Raw genomic sequence first — 20,582 nt, forward strand, 5'->3', positions numbered from 1 at the left:
ATTAAGTGTCTAATATGTAATTTAGATCAATTGACTATCTTTCATGCCATCAATTATTGACATCATATTATCACATACATTTACCATGTTTCAAAAAAAAAAAAACTATAGTCTTGAATTATATTCGGTACATATTATCTCCACTTTTAAAAAAAGTTACATTTCAATAAATTAAGTCATCTTCATTTGACAAGTAGATTCCTCATAATTCGATAAATTCTTTATGACTTATCAGACACAATCTTGTCTACGTCGCAAACTAGGTCATAAGAACCTACAAAAACTTTGATCACCTAAAATCTCTCAACATAATATTTTCTTCTTGAAAATATCTATGTTTAGTATATTACACATATGAATTACATCATTCCACATTGCACCCATACATATAGTCTCAATCAAAACTCATCCAATATGATTAATCCTAGATACTCTGTCTCAAATTAAATGTTAATAAATCACTATTAATTTTTCATTCCATTAATATAATATTAAAACACAATATATTAATCAAATATATGAAGAAAAAAAAATCAATTTTGGCATTTAAAAAACATTTATTTTAGTTTCTTATTCATATACTTTATTATTATTATTATTATTATTATTATTATTATTATTTTCTATTTTATTTTAGTTTCTAACAAGATGGTGGTCTTTTTAATATGAATTTTGAATCATCAGTTTTTCTTTATTTGTAAGCTTTACATGTTAAAAATACAACATTTAAATTTCATATTACATATACCACTTTTTACTCTCAACTATTTTCTAAATGTTTAGACAAATAATAATCATATCAAATTAAATTAAACAAAAATATTGTTATATTTAAATATACTATTATGTATTTTAAATGAATTATTAGCTAGTAAAATGATATAAATATGATTTTCAGATGGTGTTTGATGATTTGATTATATTATATTTATATTTATCCAAAAACTATAGGTTTTGAAAATAAAAATGAAAAATAAAAGTCTCTTATAGACTTAATTGTATATTAATAATATCTTTTTAAAATCACGCACATAATAATTACTAAAAAAACATAATTAATAATAAATTTCAAATAAAAATAAAAAAATTAACTTTTTTAGTAAGACCTTTTTTATTATACTTAAAATGTAATATATTTTAGTTAAAATAAAAAATATAATAATAATTTGGTATAACTAGTCATAATATATCTATTTTTATTTTAATGTATCTAAATAATATTTGTTTTTAACTTTGTATCCTCTTAGACATATTGAAACGAGAATAAATATGTTGCGACTAATTATATCTAATAATTTTTAAAATATCTCTTGCAAAATACATTTTATCATAAAATGTTGAATAGTTGTGGTGTTATTCCACCAAACACAGCGATCTAGCAAGAACAAAAGGATAAGATTTGGTAGATATTTTGCATGGAAAAGCCTTCCCTCAAACAGATATTTTTTCATACCTCAATTAAGTTTTCTTACAACCAATCCAAAAATATCTGCAACAACCCCCAACTCTTACAAATACAGACACACATTCTCACACAAACCTTCATCATTAAGAGAAAAAATGGAGGTTTACAGGCCAAACAGGAGTGACGTTCATCTCTCAGCTCAGGAAGAAGCTTCCTTAGAGGCCAAAACAAGAGACTACTTTGATGGAGTCGCTCCACAACGCCACACCAAACCTCAACGCAGTGACTATTCCACTCGATATGTTGATGCTTTTTCCAATACCAAACAATCTTCTATTCCAGAATTCATACACTTTCAAAACCTTGAGAATGATCCCCAAGAGAAGGTACCCATTTTCTGCTTCACTTTTTATTTATTTTAACCTATTTCTCTGCACTTCATAAACATTTTTGCAATTCAAAATTATTTTCTAAAAACAAAAAACTAAAAATAAAAAATATTTGCGTTTGCCGGGAGTCGAACCCGGGTCTATTGCTTGGAAGGCAATTATCTTAACCGTTGGACTACAAACGCTTGATGATGAAATCTTCATCATGCTTTATAAAACAATTAGCTTCATGATCCATTTCAGATTTTGAACTTTGGGCTAAGCAATTTATATTTTATTTTAAATTGCTTTGGCATAAGCTAGATCTGAGTATTTATCTATAAGGTAAGACCCTATTGATTTTATAGCTTTAATTTTGTTTGATCCACCATATAGGTATGTTTGACTTTTCATATCATAATTATTGGAGTAGATAATTGATCATAACGTTTTTCCATGTCCTTAAGAAAATTGTCTTAATAGTTAATGAGTGAGTGGGGGTAAGTGTAATGTATTTATTGAGAGGATGAGACCTTTTCTAGTAAAATTGTATACAAAAATACATCTATTACCAATCTATGGTAAAAGCTTTGACTTGTACATAATTTGGAAAGAAGGTAGTACTTTTTATGTATTTTTACATGGATAACCTATTAGAGATCAGAAATCAGGTTATGAATCTAAGAAAAATCTTATTTTTACATAAACTCGTATGGAACAAGTTGTAATTGAATGGAAACATAGCTTTTACTTTGCATATGGAAACATAGCTTTGTGTTAATATTTCTTATATTTTTCTCTTCAATTATATGCAGAAACTGGTGTACAATGGGAGTGAAGTAACAGAGGAATTTGTGGAAACAGAGTATTACAAAGATCTAAACAGTGTGGACAAACACCACCATACGGTATTCACTTGCATTCTTCTCAATATATTTTGTTTCTGATAAATACATCTCTTCATTGATTTAGTTTCTTTTTGTTATAGTGAATTTGATTGCAAAATACTGAAACCATGCTTCTTATAATGGAAAATTTATGTTGAATGTTAGCCAACCTTATAGTGGACTATTGAACCATGAGAAAATGCGCAAAGAAAAGATAGAGAAAGAAATTCTATAGAGGAGTGAATGAAAGATTCAATCAAACTTATTTATGTTGTGTAGTTGATGCAATCTAAAAGGAGTTTTGTTGTTGCAGATTCAGAAAAGAATGAATAAAAGATATAAAGACTTATATATAAATATTGAATACAATATGTATAGTTTATTGCTGATGTTAAAAAATTGATGAATATGTGTGTCATCCACAGACTGGAACAGGATTTATCAAAGTAGAGAAAAGTGGAAAAAGCTTTCACATTGAACCAGATAATGACACTACTTGCCATCATTCTTGCATGTGCAATCCAGCAACCAATGATTGGGTTCCTGCTACTTCCAATGAGGTAACTGTATAGGATTTTGCTGAATCTGCTCTTTTACTGCAAAACTGTTATCTTTGTTTTTTCTGAAGAAATTACATGAATATGTTTCAGGTGGATTTCAATTCAGACAAGCCTAAGAGGAGTGAGAATTAAAATCAAGGAGTGACCAGATGAAATGTGGATTCAACTTGGTGTTTTAGGTTGCAATCCAAGCTAAATTAAATAAAAGAACTTGTGATTTGAATGCAAGTTTATTGTGTTTTAAATATGGTACTAGTTTGCATTTCATGTTGTATCTTTGATGTATTGGATTTCTGGTAAAATGGTATAAATTAGAGACTGTGTTTAGTATGTCTGGTTTACAATACAATATTCATTATCTGTGACTATTTATTATTCATACCAAGTTTGAAAACAATTGAAAACAATATATAGCCTTATAAAATGAATTACATATTTTGAACTCTTCTTGAAAATAGAAAAGAGAAAGAGAGAATAAAACTCTTGTTTTTAGTAGGTGTAGAAGGAATAGAGTTGTAAAAGGATGTGGAAAAGTTATGACTTTCACTTACCTAAGGAAAACAGAACAGTGATCCCTGTAAGAAGTTTGATGACACAAATCATTGTTTTTCAGTACATGTAGGTGAGATTTTCAAAGTGTTCATATTCAAAGCAAAGTATATATTATAAGGGAAATGCTTACTATGAACTATAGTTTATAAAATCTGCACTATGAAGTTATATAATAGCAATAAAGAGATGAGAAAATGTTTACCAAGAAAGAATTGGCAATTGGAAAATCTTTAAGTCAAGAGTAACTTTTTGTGATGGAAAAGAAAAAGACGAAGAAATAAGAAAGTGATAAATGTAATTGTAATATGATGGAAAAGTTTATGGGATAGAAAAATGAAGAATGTGTTTATAATTACTTTTCAACATGAAGAAAGAAAAATGAAAAATGGTTGTAAAGATGATGGTGAAAGTGAAGAATTGTAGGGTGAAAACATTGAAAAGATATCATATGAGAATTTGAGAAGAATATATTCAAAAGCAGTAAAATAGATGTGATTAAAAAACACCAAAGAAATAGAAAGAAAGAAAGCATACCCATGATGTTACGTAAAAAGGATACAAAACTATGCATAATGCACAAGTTCATTATAAAGTGATTGAAGTGGGGTATGTGATGAATTTTTAAGATTTCTTCTTTTCATAAAACCCTTTCAATCAAATTTAAGATTTTCAAGGACCAAGAACTTGTCCCAGAGTGAATGAAAAATTTATAAAATTGATAGAACTGTTTATCAACATTTGTGATTTATATGTTGTTTTCGTGTGTGTGGGATTTTGTGAGTTCTTACAAATGTATTAAATAACGACATATAATAATTTATCGCATTTGTATGTATTATTATCCAACATGTACCACACCCGGCGGATCCCATTAGCACACCAACACATAATCACCTTTGACCGATAATTCATATTGGCTAAGGCTGGGGGACTGGTGTACCACACCTAGTCAAACTCGACCAAATAAGTAAACGATACATATATGCCAAGGTAGTCAAGTAGTCAACCTAGACCGAGTTGGCCTAAGCCTTACCAAATTAAATCGATAGCATAAACCGTTAAGGAAAGTAGTCGGCTTAGGCCGACTACTCCAATGCACTTAGTAAAATAAAGTCCCCAGTATTCAATAGGTCCTAAGGGCCTGGGCTAGGGTCCTGGCCCACTTACAGCTCAAACTAAAGCCCAAGCCAGAGTCCGGCCCATGACATAACTAAACATGATTAATACTCTATAAATACACGTGGACCCCAATAATTAAAGGTACGCATTCATTAATTACTGATTTGACCTTTTGAGAGTTTTGACTCAATTGAGCTTCAGAATCTCTTCTACAGGTAAATAATCGCAAAAACATTTTAAATTGACTTTCCTACACTCATACTTCGTAAACAAATTGCAAACTCGAGCGTGAAATTTATTTTTTTATTCTCAGAATAGAACTTTAGTCTTTAGATATTTGATAAATTCAGAAGTAATGGGAAAGGTTTGAGAACTGGGAAGGAATTAAGATTGCAGAAACATTTTTTTTTTCAATTACCTGGCACTTAATTTGGTGATTTATAAATAGAAAGCAGGGAAAATTTGTAGCTTTGGAGGTGGCATTGTTTTTGGGATATCCCACAACAACCTTCACTTAAATAGTTTTGTTTTTTATGGATAAAAAAGACCGATACTATTATAAAACTTTATTGAATTTATCAAATATCTAAAGACTAAAGCAATATTGAATTTATTGAATTTCTTACCGGTATGCTTGGTTGTTGAATACTGCAACTGTTAGTGGCAACAGAGTAATGAAATCAAACCACTATTAAAATTATGTGAACTCTAATTAACTTGAAGGCTTTGCATGTGCAAACTTTGCTTCTTTGATATGTGGTAGACATTCAGTTATTGAAGCCAAAGCCAGTGAAGACAATAAACATATATGGTAATCTATGCAAACTTCAAAACAAAATTGGACACTTCCATTTGACAAAACTAGTTCTGAAAAACACAAATGTATTGTATTACAAAAACAAAGCGATGTTGGTTTTGATGAATTTAAATACTGTCTACATATGTCTTCTGCAACATCAATGCTGCACAAATAGATGGCAGATAGATTAAAAAAATTGAAAAATGGAAGCTTCTAAATATTTATCAGAGCCTGGTTTCGATCCAGGGACCTGTTTATGGGCCCACCACGCTTCCGCTGCGCCACTCTGATACTGAGACCTACTCAAACGAATTGAAAACTTGATGTTAAATTATGATTTTGCTTTCTGCAATTTGTGGTAATTCTGATTTTGGTCCGTTGAATTTAATTGTTTTATTCTCAGAACATTACTTTAGTTCTCAAGTACAAAATTTTGAGAAATTAAGCCCAATTTTAAACCTCAATTCCTAAATTTTAAATTTTACAAAATTTATTTTAGTCATCATAATTAGTGATACAGTCAAATTTTTCAAATTTTGAGAAATTAAATAAAATTCTTTGAACTTTGTAACAACATCATAATTATTTCAAATTTCAGGAACTAAAATCATAATTCAACTCAAAATTAATAATGAACAAATTGGTCGTTTATAAATAGAAAGTTTGTAGCTTTGGAGGTGGCATTGATTTTGGGATCTTCACAACAGCCTTCAGTTTTGAGATTAACTACATACCTCTTCAATTACAGAAGTTTATTACCAGGATTTGCATGTTGTGTTCCATTTTCTGAGTGTTCTTTATTTGGGGCCTGAGAAGTATAGAATGCAGAGTTTTAAGTTAATTGAATATTCATTTTAAATTTGATCATTGAAGAAGTATAAATATTTATTTGTGCTTGATAATTCTGTAATATTCAAACTTATATTTTTTATGTTCTTGAATTTTTTTTATTACTAAAATTAAAATATAGCATACTTTTTTAATCCTGGATAAATTTCAAATTACTAAAGTCCTGTTTTTTCAAAGATTAAAATATACCTAAACTTTCTCAATTGCTTAGTACTACTCTCTTGAGGAGAAAATAAGTAAACCCTTAATTTAGTATATAAAATATGAATTTGTCATCATTTTAATATGTAAAAGATAAGTGACTGATATGAATTTAGCTTCTCAGTTTGGAAAAGGAATAGCAAAATCATATTGATCTGCACAAATCAGAAGTTCACGAAATTAAATTAAAGTACCATCCTAAGTGAAGCATAAAATGGAAACCAGGCTTCACCAAAGTAGAGAGAGAAGTGGCAAATTGTTCTATAAATAATCCAAAATTGGCACCAAAAATTATACTATAATATTTAATAAGATAACTCTCATTCTCCATTCTCCATGGATGAAAGTTGCATTCCTCTGATGCACTTGGGGGACAACCCTTCTCATAACTAGTTGAGCAACTTTGACTGAATAAAACTACTTGTGATTTAGTCCTGTGTAGTAATTCTTTAGTTGACTTTCTGCTGAAGCTACAAGTGTCACCATGTTCCATCATTTTCTTCACTAAAAACATGCACATGACTTTCTGCTGAATATATTATATATCAGAAGCATTCATACAAGTTCATTAAATCATATAACTTTAAAACATGAACATACACGTATGGCTGATTTCTAGTTGGTGTATGCTTGGTTGTTGAACACTGCAACTGTTAGTGGCAACTCTTGCATGCTTTCTGGTAAATATCTAGCCACCTATCAATGCCTCCTGCTCAACACACCAGTTATTAATTAAGAAACTTTCAAAAAACAAGGCAAAATGCAGTTTCAATCCACACCAGAGCCTAAAGCCAAATGGAAATACAGAAAAATGTCATTAATATATAAATGACCAATGATGAACTATGGATATTCACAATGGTATTAGTATTGCTTGGAGTAGAGGCTTTAGGAAGTTCATAGTTTACTCAGATTCTAATGTTTCCATGGACAAATATTGGTATCTTGCACTTTCATTGGTTGCAGCACATAATAACATTTCTGAGGCCAACAGATTCGGTGGGTGCACGTGCTCAGGTTGTTGATACTTCAGCTAAGTATGAACTATTTCTTCAGCTAAAAAATGTCAATATTTTTTATGTTGCTCCCTCCTCGTATGTCTACAGTGATGATGTAGCATGTTCCTTCCTAGAGCCTAGAATTTTCTTTTTTTCTTGGAATCACACCTGTTTGATGTCAACAAAAAAGAATCACTATGATACAATAGTGTTAGCTCTAAAGAGATGCTTACCGGCTACAAATGAGATGATTTACAGAATAGGAATCTTAGTGAGTCAGCATCTTTAACGTCTCCTTTGTTGTTCATTTGTATTGGAAGAAAAAGAAAAAATGGTCTTATGGTAACTGAAGGATCTCCAGGTGCTGCACTGAAGACAACAAAAGAAGGCTGGTTAGGAGCAAAAGATTGACTGATTCACAAAATTACAACTAAAACAAAATGGCAAAGTCAATAAACTGTTATTGAAGATTAAGCTAAGATGTGAAACTGCCAATGCAATAGCCCGTATTTCAGCTATTATATACTACAAACAAAGGAATTTCCGAAAGTAAAAATTTCTCCACATTATTAACCTTAAAAATTTGTAGTATATATAAGAAGAAAAAAAAAGAAAGAAAGGCTTTGAAAACATGTTCAGGAAAATAAACCACTTCTTAATACTGTGGAAATTTCCTTCTATTCCTTCTGCTGAGTGATCAAGAGCTTACTCGGGTTAGCTCGTAATCTATGCAAACTTCAAAATAAAATTGGACACTAACCATTTTCTTTCCTAGTTGACAAAACAGTTCGGAAGACTTTTCTGCATGCTAGTTGTACATCACAAATTAGCCTTGATACCTCTGTTGTTGACAAGATTCGTGTTCTAGAAACAAAAACATAAGTTCAACCAATGAGAAATCAGGAATGGGCAAAGAGGAAGGAAACAAAACCATATATGTTGCTTAAGAGCATAGGAATGACTTAACAAGAAGTAGGGAGTATTCATTCCCACTCTGCCTGATGTGGTACATGTGCATCTTAAGGCAATAAATATAAAAACAAAAATGTCCTCTTTTACAAAAAAAAAGGAGATCTTGGTTTTGATGATTTTAAAAACTGTCCACATATATCTTATTCAACATCAAACAAGGAATTAATGCTGCAAAAGAGGTTAATATATCCTCTTTAAAAAAATTTAAAATCAGATAAATGTGTTAAAGCTATGTACAATTACATACCAAACAAGGAAACCATTATTATAGAAATTATGGACAAAACCAATGACAGACCTATTTATAGGATCCTCATCTTTGAACACTTCCTTCAGAAATCCCTTGCTTTACAATTGAAGGTAGTTCAATATTTTAGAATAGTGAAATTTTCCGCTCCTTATATTTCCCTCCCTTCTCTATTTCTCTTCACTATTTATATTAAAATTGGTATCAAAACCTGATTTTCCAATCACATACCACTCATATTGGGCACATTGTTCGTTGCATACTTTGTTGAGCCCAAAGAAAAATATAGGTGAATGTCCAAGATAGTAGGATATATAGATTCCCTATCAATCGTGACACAAGTTAGTGCAATTGTTGTAAGAGTCCGGAGAGTGAAGGAGGGGAGGGGGGGAACCCAAGGGCATGATCCCAAAAGGTCAGCATGTACCTATGATGAGGTCCTTTCTCATAGTTACAAAGACCCGTTCTCAATATTGTTACTCAACGAATAGTGTCCTAAGTTAGGTGTCAGAGTCAGAGTTCTTCTAGGTATCACCCTACCTTCATCAATAATTGTTCATTGGCATGGCCAACATACAAAATCACAATCATAACTAGTTTTCCCAAAGATACCTTCACAGGAACTGCCCGACAAAGTAAGATAAGAACAAAGATACATGTTAAAAACTACTTTTGAGATTCTTAATATTATATGTATTTTGTCCTTGATTAGGCCAGTTCTCACTTGTATGCTTTGAGAATTTGGATTTTCTACTGGATTTTTCTGCATTGTTCTTCTATCATGTCTTCAAAATACACTAATAGACATTAATTTTGATGTTTTAAAATATATTAAAAAGATTTTTAAAGTATCAATGTCAGTTTATTTTAAAAGCACAGCAGAGGACAACACCAAAAAACCTAGTAAAGAATCTGGATTCATGCTTTGAAGATAGATTAATCTACGTAAGTTATCGAACGATTTTAGCCAGCATATATAGATGTAATTATTTTCATAAGAAGTGATTATTTATGGTAACTTTAAATTCAAACAACACTTATTACCTTATTTTAGGTTAGACAAAGGATTTAGTTGTTCTTTGGTATTCTCTAGCTATTAAGGTAACTGTATAGATCTGTCTACCACTCCATAGGATTAGTGATGGCATATGATTGATGTTGTTTGTGGTGTCAACATAGTTGGGATAGCAAATAACATAATGATGCTATAGCATTCTCATTTCTGTTAAGAGAAAAGTTGACATACTATTGATGACCAACTTGTTAGTGATATGTGATTGGTTAATTTCCAAACCTCTAATTGGACAAAATATACCTAAGCTAAAAAATCCCTTTTGCTTTGTGATTAGTTAGTTTCTACGCGTTAGTGATTGGAACATTGTGACTAAAATCCTTGTGCTTATTGAAGGAGCACTAGGACAAGGTTTCTTGTATGATTCTTACCGTAGTGATTGGGTTTCTCAACATCCTTACATCTTGAGTACTAATTCACCATCACACCAACAAAGTGCCTTCAATTTAGATAAAGTATTATGGTCAAGGAAAAAGATAAATGTGCATCTATACTTGTACCATTTCCTTCGCAGCCATGAACTCCTTCTTTAACTACACCATATAAGCCTTGGAAAGACCTTACCATGGACATTTTCATGATTGCATCCCTCTTGATAAATTCTAAAAAGTAACACGTCTTTTAGAATTATTCCAACATCGGAACTTGACTCTGATACCATATTAAGGATGGACTTTAAGCCTAACTCAACCCCACAAACCGGCTTGTAAGGTAAGGTTTGCACCCACTTATATACTATGAAATTGCCTTATCTCTATCGATGTGGGACTTCTAACAATAATTATTCCAGCATTGTGACTCAATAGCTCATGTATATTGAAGGATCATTAGGCTAAGGTTTTCTAGTATAATCCTTACACCATGGTGATTGGGTTTCTCAAGAGCCTTACATCTTGCATACCGTCTCAATTCATCCTCGAGGATGTGATATGGTTCCAAAGGGTGAACTGGACAATTCCAATAAGATTTTATTCTTGAACAAAAATCCAATAGACTTTTTGGAGGGAGGGTCCCATTGGTGTGCATCCAGTAGGAATTGAACCTAGTAGGAATTGAACCTACGAATTCGCCAATTATGAGTTAGGCGCTTTAACCATTCAGCCATGGATGCTTAGTGGGAATCCTCGTACATGGAGAATAACCAAATTCCAATTGAAGTGAAATCTTTCGAAAAGGCTTGTGATAATAATGTGAATGAATGAACCATATACGTACGTACATAAATTCTACATCTATATTCGTATAACATTCTCGAAAGTAGAAATTACTTTCTTTATCTATGGTATGTCAACCTCGGAAGGACCTCATCGTAGACTTTGGTCATGATTATATCTATCTTGTTGATAATTTTAAAAAATGACAATTTTTTTAGAATCTAAAAATTATGATTCAAATCCTCAAGTTTCTTGAATGCGGACATGGGTGAGGTGTCCTAGTATGTTCCTTACCATAATGATTGAATCCTTTCAACAACCTTAACATCTCACATAAAGATTTACATCACATCAACAATGTCTTAGGTTCATTTCAAAGGATGATAGTGTAAAAGAATGATAGTGTAAAAGGAGGTCTTAGGATGATAGTGTAAAAGAATGAACTACGGAGCCATATAAATTGCGTATCTTTACTCATCACATTCCTAGTTCTTTCTTTATCTACATCGTATTTTCCTTGGAAGGACCGTACCATAGACATAGAAAATCTTTTACGATGCCATCTCTTACTGAAAAATTTTAAGAAATGACACTTTTTTATTGTTAATTTGTTTAGCTGTGACATTTGAAAGTTGTTACTTGTTTTTGAAAACTTTCCTAAAGATAAAAAATGATCAATTAAAGACCAATACATTGATGGTTAGACCAAGGTAATTGGCCATATTTGAAGAGACTTGCTTAAGATTTAATGTGACAAGAATAACATATTTTGGATTAGGTTTCGGATTAGATAATTACAAACCCCTTGTGAAGCGTTTGGTTCAGCAATAATGATATCCCCCAACATGCCAAAACTAGTTGCCACCACACCGGTAGTAGGATATGTAAGTATCGATGATAATAATATAAAGTAGAAGAAATTTTAACCATTTGCATGAAGCTCAAACTTCCTTCTTGCATACGCGCTCCTCTGGACAAACATAGGAAAATAAGTGGAAAGAGTTTATTAGTAGAATATTCTACCAAACGAATGATTTTCTCACCTAATACGGATCCCATGCTAACTCCCATAAACTTAAAATCCATAATACCAATTGTTACAGGAATAACTCTATGTTTTGTCTTCACACATATACCTTTGATTGTTTTTATGAATACCAAAAAATACTTTTCATATCATTCATAATTGGCAGGCCAAGGTTATATAATAAATTGCATTGAGCAATAATAATATAAACTTGCTACTAGTGTCTATTGGCACGTTTGGAAACTTAATTACAGCGTAATATCATACTTTGTATTCGACTTGAATATTACACATTTCCGATTAAAATCCCTTTGTAATGTGTTTCAAGGAAATTTGAGTAAAGGATTTTCTTACTTGATTTACCTTCAAACTTGACTAATAGTCTATTTGTAAGCACTGAAGGCTTCTTTGTTTACCATGAAACCTTTGACACTTCTCTGTTCCATGTGACTTTGCATGTACCCAAACACATGCTTATTTACATAGTTTAGATCTATACACAGATACTAATGTACTCCTTAGAATTGAGTACTTGTTCCCTTACCAAGGCACCTTTAAGCCTTCCAAAAAATTTGAGTCGATGACTTACACCTTACCATGCCATTACTCACCATTGAGTTAAATAGGCCTCATCTGATTCAATTCCTATATAAGGAGCTAGACAATATGACTAGTATAGCTATTAGTTAAATGGAGCTACTTTACAAAGAGTCTCTGTGGATTTATCTTCGTTGAGCTTTCTTTGTGGGGAGGAACTAGTTATGGTAGACTACAACTTCTTTATCTCAATGAAATGGGAAGAATTGTTATTCCAATGCCAAAAAATTTGCAGTACCCAACCAAATCATGAATTGCACCATTAATTTCATAAACTTTTCCATCTAAGAAGGTTGATTCTATAATGACACTTCAATTGTTGATTCACTCCATGATATTCTCCATCATTATCATGTTAGTTAATACCCTTCTTCTCGTGGATTCATGTATCAAGAAATAGAGAAGATTTGTATCATGTGTATAAGAAATATTAGCATCATATTTATTTTGCAAATCTCTTGTGCATTCATTTGCATTGCACTTTTTCCTTGGGAAAACCTAGTTGCCATAAACCGTCTTCTTTGTCTTGGAGAAATAGCCATTATCACTATTCTAATGCCAAAATATTCACAGTACCCCATCAACTTCTTTGTCTTGGTCTATCTATGACACTTCAATCGTTGATTCACCCATGATCTTCTCTATTGTTATAAACTTTATTAGAAGAGTTCCCTTGTTTTGAGACTTCAAGAGTCATATGAACATCTTAACTCTCCAAAGGATAGCTTTACTTGTTTAAGAAAATAAGTAAATTCAAGCATAAATTGAGATCCCTAAGCTCATATTGAGATCAAAGGGATGTCCTATAAGAAAGCTATAAGATTATAATGTTCTACAATCATTAATGGTTGTAGGTGAAATAAATATGCATAGTAGAGTTAAAAATGATGAGGTGGATGAGTAGACATCCACAAATATATCCAGGAGAAGATTAGAGTAATAGTTAATGAGGAGAAAATGACAATGAATTGGCTAAGGAAGTTGGAATAATGCCAAAAGAGACTTCAACAGTAGAAATGGATCAAATCACAATACATAAAAAATGATGGGTTTGTCAAGGGAGAAAGTTCATTGGGGAGAATGACACCACCTTTAACCTAAAACTTTAAGAGAATGGATTTATGGGTCTTCTATCTTATATGGTGTTCAACTTTCTTATTTTTACATGAGTACCCCTTTTTGTACCCCGTTCATCTTTAATGGGACTCGCTTACTTGAAACCCTTATAAAAAAGACTTTCGATACAGGGATCATAATGTACTCGTATGAGCTAATCACCAAGACTAACCATTGACTCTAATACCATTGACGTCAAGGGAGGAGGTTCACTAGGGAGACAAAACACTAATAAGACCTGAGCCAAACCGCATAAGAGAATAATACCACCTTCAACCCAAAACCTTAAGACAATGAGTTTATGGTTCTACCTTATATGGTGCTCGACTTTCTCATTTTTATCCAATGTGGGACTTAGACTTACACTTGAATTCCTAATAAAAAAGTACCAGACTAAGCTAATTAATCCTTGGTCTAAATTTATTAAGTATTTATTTTATGGAATAATTAACAGAAGAATTTTCTAGTTTACTTTCAAACAAGTTTTCTGTATGACAAACTAAACTAATTCCTCCTGTTATTAACTTCTCCAAAAGATTATAAGTACTGTAATGTGTATGCAAAATGTATATTCATATTGTATTTTGTTACCAAATACCAGATAGCATGAATTTACAAATAATCTTATCACCACTATGTATAAATGTATTAACATGATGTTATAAAGAGATAATCCTATAATACTAAAGAGAATCTCATATCTCTCAATTAACTTCAACAAATGTATCACAATATTATTAGATAGCATACATGAAACTAAGGTCTATGGATGTATGTATTTCCCAGTTCTCAAATCCGACATCTGCTCATCACTGTTTCCACCCAAAAGGGAAAAAAGAAAAGAAGAAACAACAACATAGATATTATAGGTAACTAGCCTAAGTGTACGACATAAAACTGAAGCAGAAGGATATAATTCAGATAAAGCTTTTTAGTAGCATTGCAGTATTGCACATTGATTAAATCATAATAACAAATCCTCTTACAGAAGGGAATTCATTATTGCAGACAACATATCACATTCCATGCTTGAAGATACCGATTTATGTTTCTGCATTGGATTCCAACTGAGGGTCTGCAAGCCAAAATTTCCATAATTAGAACGACACATAGGTAGGTGTGTGTGCGTGTGTTTGTATATATAAACATGAATAGTTAAAATCATTAAGTAAAAAAGGTGCCGAGTTATTGACAATATTGTTAATGCTGAATCCTTTAATTTGATTGCATGCTTTGTTACCTCAAAAACTCATTCTTAGTCTGTACTAAAACTTGGAGGATATAGTTGATCTCCCACATAATTTGGAGAACAAGAATATATTGTTGCAATTAATATGTTACTTCAATACTTGACCATATTGATCTCTATTTGTATGGACAATTCAGCATTAATTAGGGATAAAACTGTTGGCGTTAATAATAATAGATAAAAGTAAGGGAGCTAACTTTTCAATCACCAGGGATGAAATTGTAATTAGTCCTAATCATAAGGGAGGTCAATGTAAAAATTAAGTTATACAGACTGCAAAAAGATAATACCAATTAATGCACTCAAGTTAGTTAATCCTCCCATAAAAAAATAGTTACCCGTTGAAACATCTTCATCAGTAAGAACAAATTGGAAACTGCTGGAAGAATCACTTGTGTCACTTGTGTTATCATCCTCTTCCAATGGTGAACCAGCAATTGTATTCATACTAGTGTTTCCAATTCCACGTTCCACCAAACTCTCGGCATTTGTGCTGCTCTGTAATGCCAGAAGCACGAGAAGTTTAGTATTATAGAGAATACCAAATTGTTTTTTTTCTACCTCTATTTTTATTTTAGTCAATTATACAAGGGTATCAACAAATCTATGTTTACATATACGTATAGACACACACGCATGTGCAATATTTTAGATTTTAAGTAGCCTTTCAAACAATAATTAGTGACCTATTCTTCCATTGATGAACATTGAGAAGCAAACAGTGGAAGGAAAAAAATTATTGAGAGGATGAGTAGATTCTCAAAGCACATGGACACAGCACCAAATTCTCACAATTCGAAAACATTTCATATTTTATTTGAAACAAAAAAACGTCTTATTCCAAAGAATGTGTGCCACAACAAGAAAGTAATGAATTGACTTGAATACCTTACAGTAATACATTCTAGCGTTTGGGAACAACTTTCGTTGGAGAATAATTACCTTTTCTTTTCAAAAGCTATTTCAAGAAACTAGGAGATAAGTATATTATTCCTTCAAATTAAATTGAACCAGACATACACTAAATCATCCCTCTTGTGTATGATAGAGTATATTACTTCGACAGATTGAGTTAAAATTCGCCATATAAAGTAGACATGACCAGTTAAGTTGTATAACACATAAACCAGTTTGGAATATTTTATTATGTAATACCTGTCCTACTGTTGACTTGTCAAACAGGCTTGGTTCATCAGGTTCAAATAACCAAAAAGAATTTAACAAATTCTCAATGATCGGATCTGTTTCCTGCAAAAATATTTTATTAAAACAATTAGTTAAGCTCTTCGTAGTAAAAATATTGTATAGAAACTTTATATTTATAAAAACATAAGCAGTCATTGGCAACTCTATCACAATTCTCCCAGTGTAATGAGACTACTAGAAGTATAACTACATGAAATCGGGCATAAAGTTTAACTTAGCCACCTCAATTGAGATTACCTCAATAAATCCAGAATTTGCTTCTGAACTATTGACATTGGAAACCTCTGTTGTTTTCTCTACTGGTGTCATCACCTTGTCTTGATGTGAAGATGAAAGTCGTTGCATTTGACCAAATGCCTCTTGATGGGAAAATGGGAATAGACATTGTGGCAGTTTACCACTACCTTTGTGGTGTGCAGAAGATGAGGAAAATACTGGCCATTCACCAGTTACCTGCCCAAAAAAATGCCTTTATTAAAATATCCAACAATAGAAGTTAAAGCAAACTAAAATATATTAGCTGAAGTAATGTTCATTACACGTGATGGCATCAAGTTGCTTCCTATGTTGAGTGCTTTAACTGCAACAAAAAGAAAAATATATATGAAGAAGATAGTAGCAGGTAAAGGGCGGGGGGAAGGAGAACTATGTGCTTGCATTGACTCTGAATACCCAAACCTCACTATGAAACATCCAAGTTTTCAGTGAAAGAATAGTTTTACTTATCCTCTATTCATAATAATTAACTATCAAGAACATGTTTAAGGATATCATCAAGGTTTCTAATGTACCATGTTAATCTTTCACATGTTTAAGCTTTAAATGACATTGATGTCCTTTTTTTAGCCTGTTTAAATACTTTACTATAAGTAAATTAATAGAAAAAGTGAGTATCTTTCAAGTTCTAAGTTGTAAAATATTGATGGGTTGTTTTTCGATATTAAAATCAGATGGGAAGAAGAAATTTATTAACAATTTTTAACAGACATAATTGTCATCCACAGAAAGTATAGATTGTCAGTTAACTAACATCTAGTTTCAGCACTTAATGCTAAAGTAGATAGATCCTACTCTTGTCATGCCTATTTTTCTAATTCATCCCTGTTAGAAATTCCACATTAAGTAGTATGAGCTACTTGATATAGTACTATACTCTCTCACTTGATAGACTAGTTTTTTGAATTTAGTTCTCTTGTGCTTAATTCCAAATAGTTGGTGCTTTCACTGAAGACCCCCTTAAAATGTGGATTTTCTAGGTCAGTGTAAAGGGAGTACCACATTTGAGGAAAGACGATTTCAACATTTTCTAGGTCATTCAACTTAAAATGCTCTATTGTGGCCTAATGAAGCAGAGCAAGAAACGTACCAGGAGTAAAATTATTAGGAAATTGATACTTTGGTCGAACATTCATGGAAGACCCTACTTCTGGAAAAGCATTACATCCTTGCATTCCTCTGAACAACCCACGTTTCTCCTGCAACTAGTTCCATCCCAGGTGAGATTTGATCACATAATTGCATTGATAAACCAATAAGAGGGAGGAGGGTAACTCACATGCATTTGTCTGAAGTATTCAAAATCATTGTTGAGAGACCACCACTCCAGCAAAAATCCTTCTGGGACATCCACAGCTGAAAAAACCAATCCAAACACATTTTCCAGTCACAAAAACTGCCACACAACAATTAATAATCCCCAGACATAATAATACAATAGAAAGGATATAAATGAACAAAAATTACTAAAGAGAAACTACCACCAAGAACTTCTTACTAAAAAATATTTACATTTCGAATCAAGAAAACAAAATAATCACAAATACCCTCTGTAAAATTAGTTCACCAGCTACATATCGTAGTTTTCCACCGACTACAAAAAGTCGTGTTTGGTTGTAGCCATTGCAGGGTTTTCTTGGGAGTAGTGAAAGGGCTTAAATACACTCTTCCAAACACTCCCTAAATAATTGGGATCATTCTCTCAACAATACTCCTACAAGAAAAGCAGCACAGAAAAGAAACAGAACAGACAAAGTTTTCTCACGTGACATTCAATTTGCCAACTAAGTCAAACTTCGTAACTGTTAAATAGAAATGATACTTTGACAATCCAAAAATCAAAACAACTAAACCACAATTCCAAAAGTCAATATTTCTCCACACACTCAATGAGATGTCTCAACTCTGGAATAATAAAATAATATTAAACTTTTCACAAAATTGGTTGTTTAATAATTACAAGTGATAACACCCAACATGTTAAAATACCAATACCCATTATCAAAAAGGGCATTCTTTCACTATATACAGTACAAAAAATCATATTTTGAAGAACACCCAACATGTTAAAATTCTTAGTTTACAAAACCATTCCAATTTTAATTCTCATCTCGGAACCTTCTTTTTACTTTTGAGAAATGCTATTTTTACAACCAAAAGAAAAGTATGAGATAAATAAAGGGTGTTGTGGAGAGATATAGATATAGAAGTTTTGATGTTTAATTAGTTAATTGTACACATATATTGCAATGCATATCTTTGGCTTAGTAGATATTAAAGAGCCTATTACATTTAGAAAGGGAGAGATAATTTTTTTTTTCATAAACAATATTAATACGGATGGTTCATCATTGAAAACAATGAGTAAATCTGTTGAAAATACATATGAATCAAAATCTAGATCACTTGTAATGTAAATTTTAACATGAAAGGATTTCTTTATAACCTTCATAGTTTTAGAATATCCAAATGGATATTGATTTGGTGTAACTTATAACGCCTCAAATGAACTTGTTTGTTTAAGAGGGGCAATTACTCATGGGAGAGAAACAAATAATGGCAACAATAAATGAAATTTTGGACTATGATTTAATACATTTGTAACCGTAGCCTAAATTCTAAAAATTTTGTCATATACCAACATATGATGACAAATCAAACTGTATCCATTTAAGGATTTATCATCCAAGGTTCACATTTTAGGAATGATGAAATGTAAAGCATAACTCTCAAAATTAAAAATCAAGAACTGAGATTTTAACAATAATTTATTTCCCAGGTGCGTTTACTTTTGTAACAATTTTCAACATTTGAATTTTCAATCAATGGTTATTAAATGATTCGAGACCTTGCGATGCAGATTACGTTTTTCCATAAATTGTGGTTGTGTACAGTAAAACAGTTTCTAACTTTTTTTTCAAATAATTTCTTCTTCCTATCTCCTTTTCTACCCCTGGAATAAAAAAATAAAACACAAACAAAAAACAAAGAAAGAGAAAACGTGCTTTTCAATTTGAGGGACAGGACAAGAATTGGATTATAGAGATTTCATGAGGGAACCAACAAATGAAAACCTTAAAGTGAATTTAGTAATCATCTACCAAAACCCAACATGAACAAGAAAAAAGACAATTTTTTTTTCCAGAAAGTGGCAGATAATTAACATGCAGGGAGAAAGAAATCCTCCCACAAGAGGAAGCAAAGGAAGAACCACTGAGAATAAACAAAAGAAAACAAAACAGAAAAAAAACGAAGTAATTGAAGAATGTTATACCATCAGTGGAAGAAGCAGCGGGACCCAGATGAAGATTAGTCTCGTTCCTGAAAACCTCAGCAGTGTGGTGCATGTTTCTTTTGACAAGATAATCATAAAGGTAGCGTTCAAACCTTGAAAGAAAGAGAGTGAAAAACATGATCAGAAAAAAAACGACGACCCAGATGAGAAAAGGAGAGAAGAAAAGTGACGGTGGTGGAGATGGTACGTTTGGCGAGAGCTCCAGTGCGAATCCATGGCTTGAAAGGTGGTGAATATTGAGACAGAGAAAGGGAGAAGAAGAAGAAGAATAAGAAGAGAGAGAGAGAGAGAGAGAGAGTTAAATATGCATTGACACTGTGAAAGAACGGTTTGTTGCATTAGATAGATGTTAGTGATGAGAGATAGTGAGTGCAATGTGTAAGTACGAGGTTCCATGCAGACACCAAAGTTAAGAACTTAATTCAAACAACGGTTCTATTAGGAAGTGACAGTTACTTCAATTTCTATAACCCCACTCACTCATACAAATTTTTTTTATTGAATTTTCTTGTGTTATTATTATTTTTAAAAAATTAATATATTTGAAAATATTAAAATTAATTTTTTTAAATAATATAATTTTTTTTAGGTCAACAATATTTTAACTCGCTTTTTCAACTTACTTTAAAACTA

At 31.8% G+C, this 20,582-nt stretch overlaps 2 protein-coding genes and 1 non-coding gene across 14 annotated transcripts; 1 reads left to right on the forward strand and 2 right to left on the reverse strand.

The window, feature by feature from the left end:
- Nucleotides 1-1,440: 1,440 nt before the first annotated feature.
- On the forward strand, nt 1,441-3,550 carry LOC114187004 (uncharacterized). The gene is made up of 4 exons (XM_028075105.2): nt 1,441-1,791; nt 2,589-2,681; nt 3,086-3,220; nt 3,311-3,550. The coding sequence occupies exons 1-4, from the start codon at nt 1,561-1,563 to the stop codon at nt 3,350-3,352; spliced, it is 501 nt and encodes a 166-aa protein (XP_027930906.1). The 5' UTR covers nt 1,441-1,560; the 3' UTR covers nt 3,353-3,550.
- On the reverse strand, nt 1,908-1,979 carry TRNAG-UCC (transfer RNA glycine (anticodon UCC)). Its single transcript has one exon. It is a non-coding gene; the product is annotated as a tRNA-Gly (tRNA).
- Nucleotides 3,551-6,864: 3,314 nt separating the features above from the next.
- On the reverse strand, nt 6,865-20,283 carry LOC114187045 (uncharacterized). 12 transcript variants are annotated; one of them, XM_028075156.2, is made up of 14 exons: nt 20,137-20,283; nt 19,929-20,041; nt 17,934-18,010; nt 17,745-17,859; nt 16,918-16,958; nt 16,616-16,831; nt 16,328-16,420; nt 15,511-15,670; nt 14,910-14,998; nt 8,499-8,602; nt 7,995-8,107; nt 7,649-7,906; nt 7,341-7,449; nt 6,865-7,266 (listed from the first exon to the last, which is right to left on the reverse strand). In XM_028075156.2, the coding sequence occupies exons 1-9, from the start codon at nt 20,163-20,165 to the stop codon at nt 14,967-14,969; spliced, it is 876 nt and encodes a 291-aa protein (XP_027930957.1). In that variant the 5' UTR covers nt 20,166-20,283; the 3' UTR covers nt 6,865-7,266; nt 7,341-7,449; nt 7,649-7,906; nt 7,995-8,107; nt 8,499-8,602; nt 14,910-14,966. The 12 variants fall into 12 exon arrangements, with proteins under 12 accessions (XP_027930957.1, XP_027930953.1, XP_027930954.1 ...); XM_028075152.2 differs by having other exon boundaries at nt 7,341-7,906; XM_028075153.2 differs by lacking the exon at nt 7,649-7,906 and having other exon boundaries at nt 7,972-8,107.
- Nucleotides 20,284-20,582: the final 299 nt, after the last annotated feature.

Source organism: Vigna unguiculata, chromosome 6 (assembly GCF_037176805.1).
Source record: "Vigna unguiculata cultivar grain cowpea cultivar isolate G323 ecotype 2 chromosome 6, ASM3717680v1, whole genome shotgun sequence".
NCBI classification, from domain to species: Eukaryota; Viridiplantae; Streptophyta; class Magnoliopsida; order Fabales; family Fabaceae; genus Vigna; species Vigna unguiculata.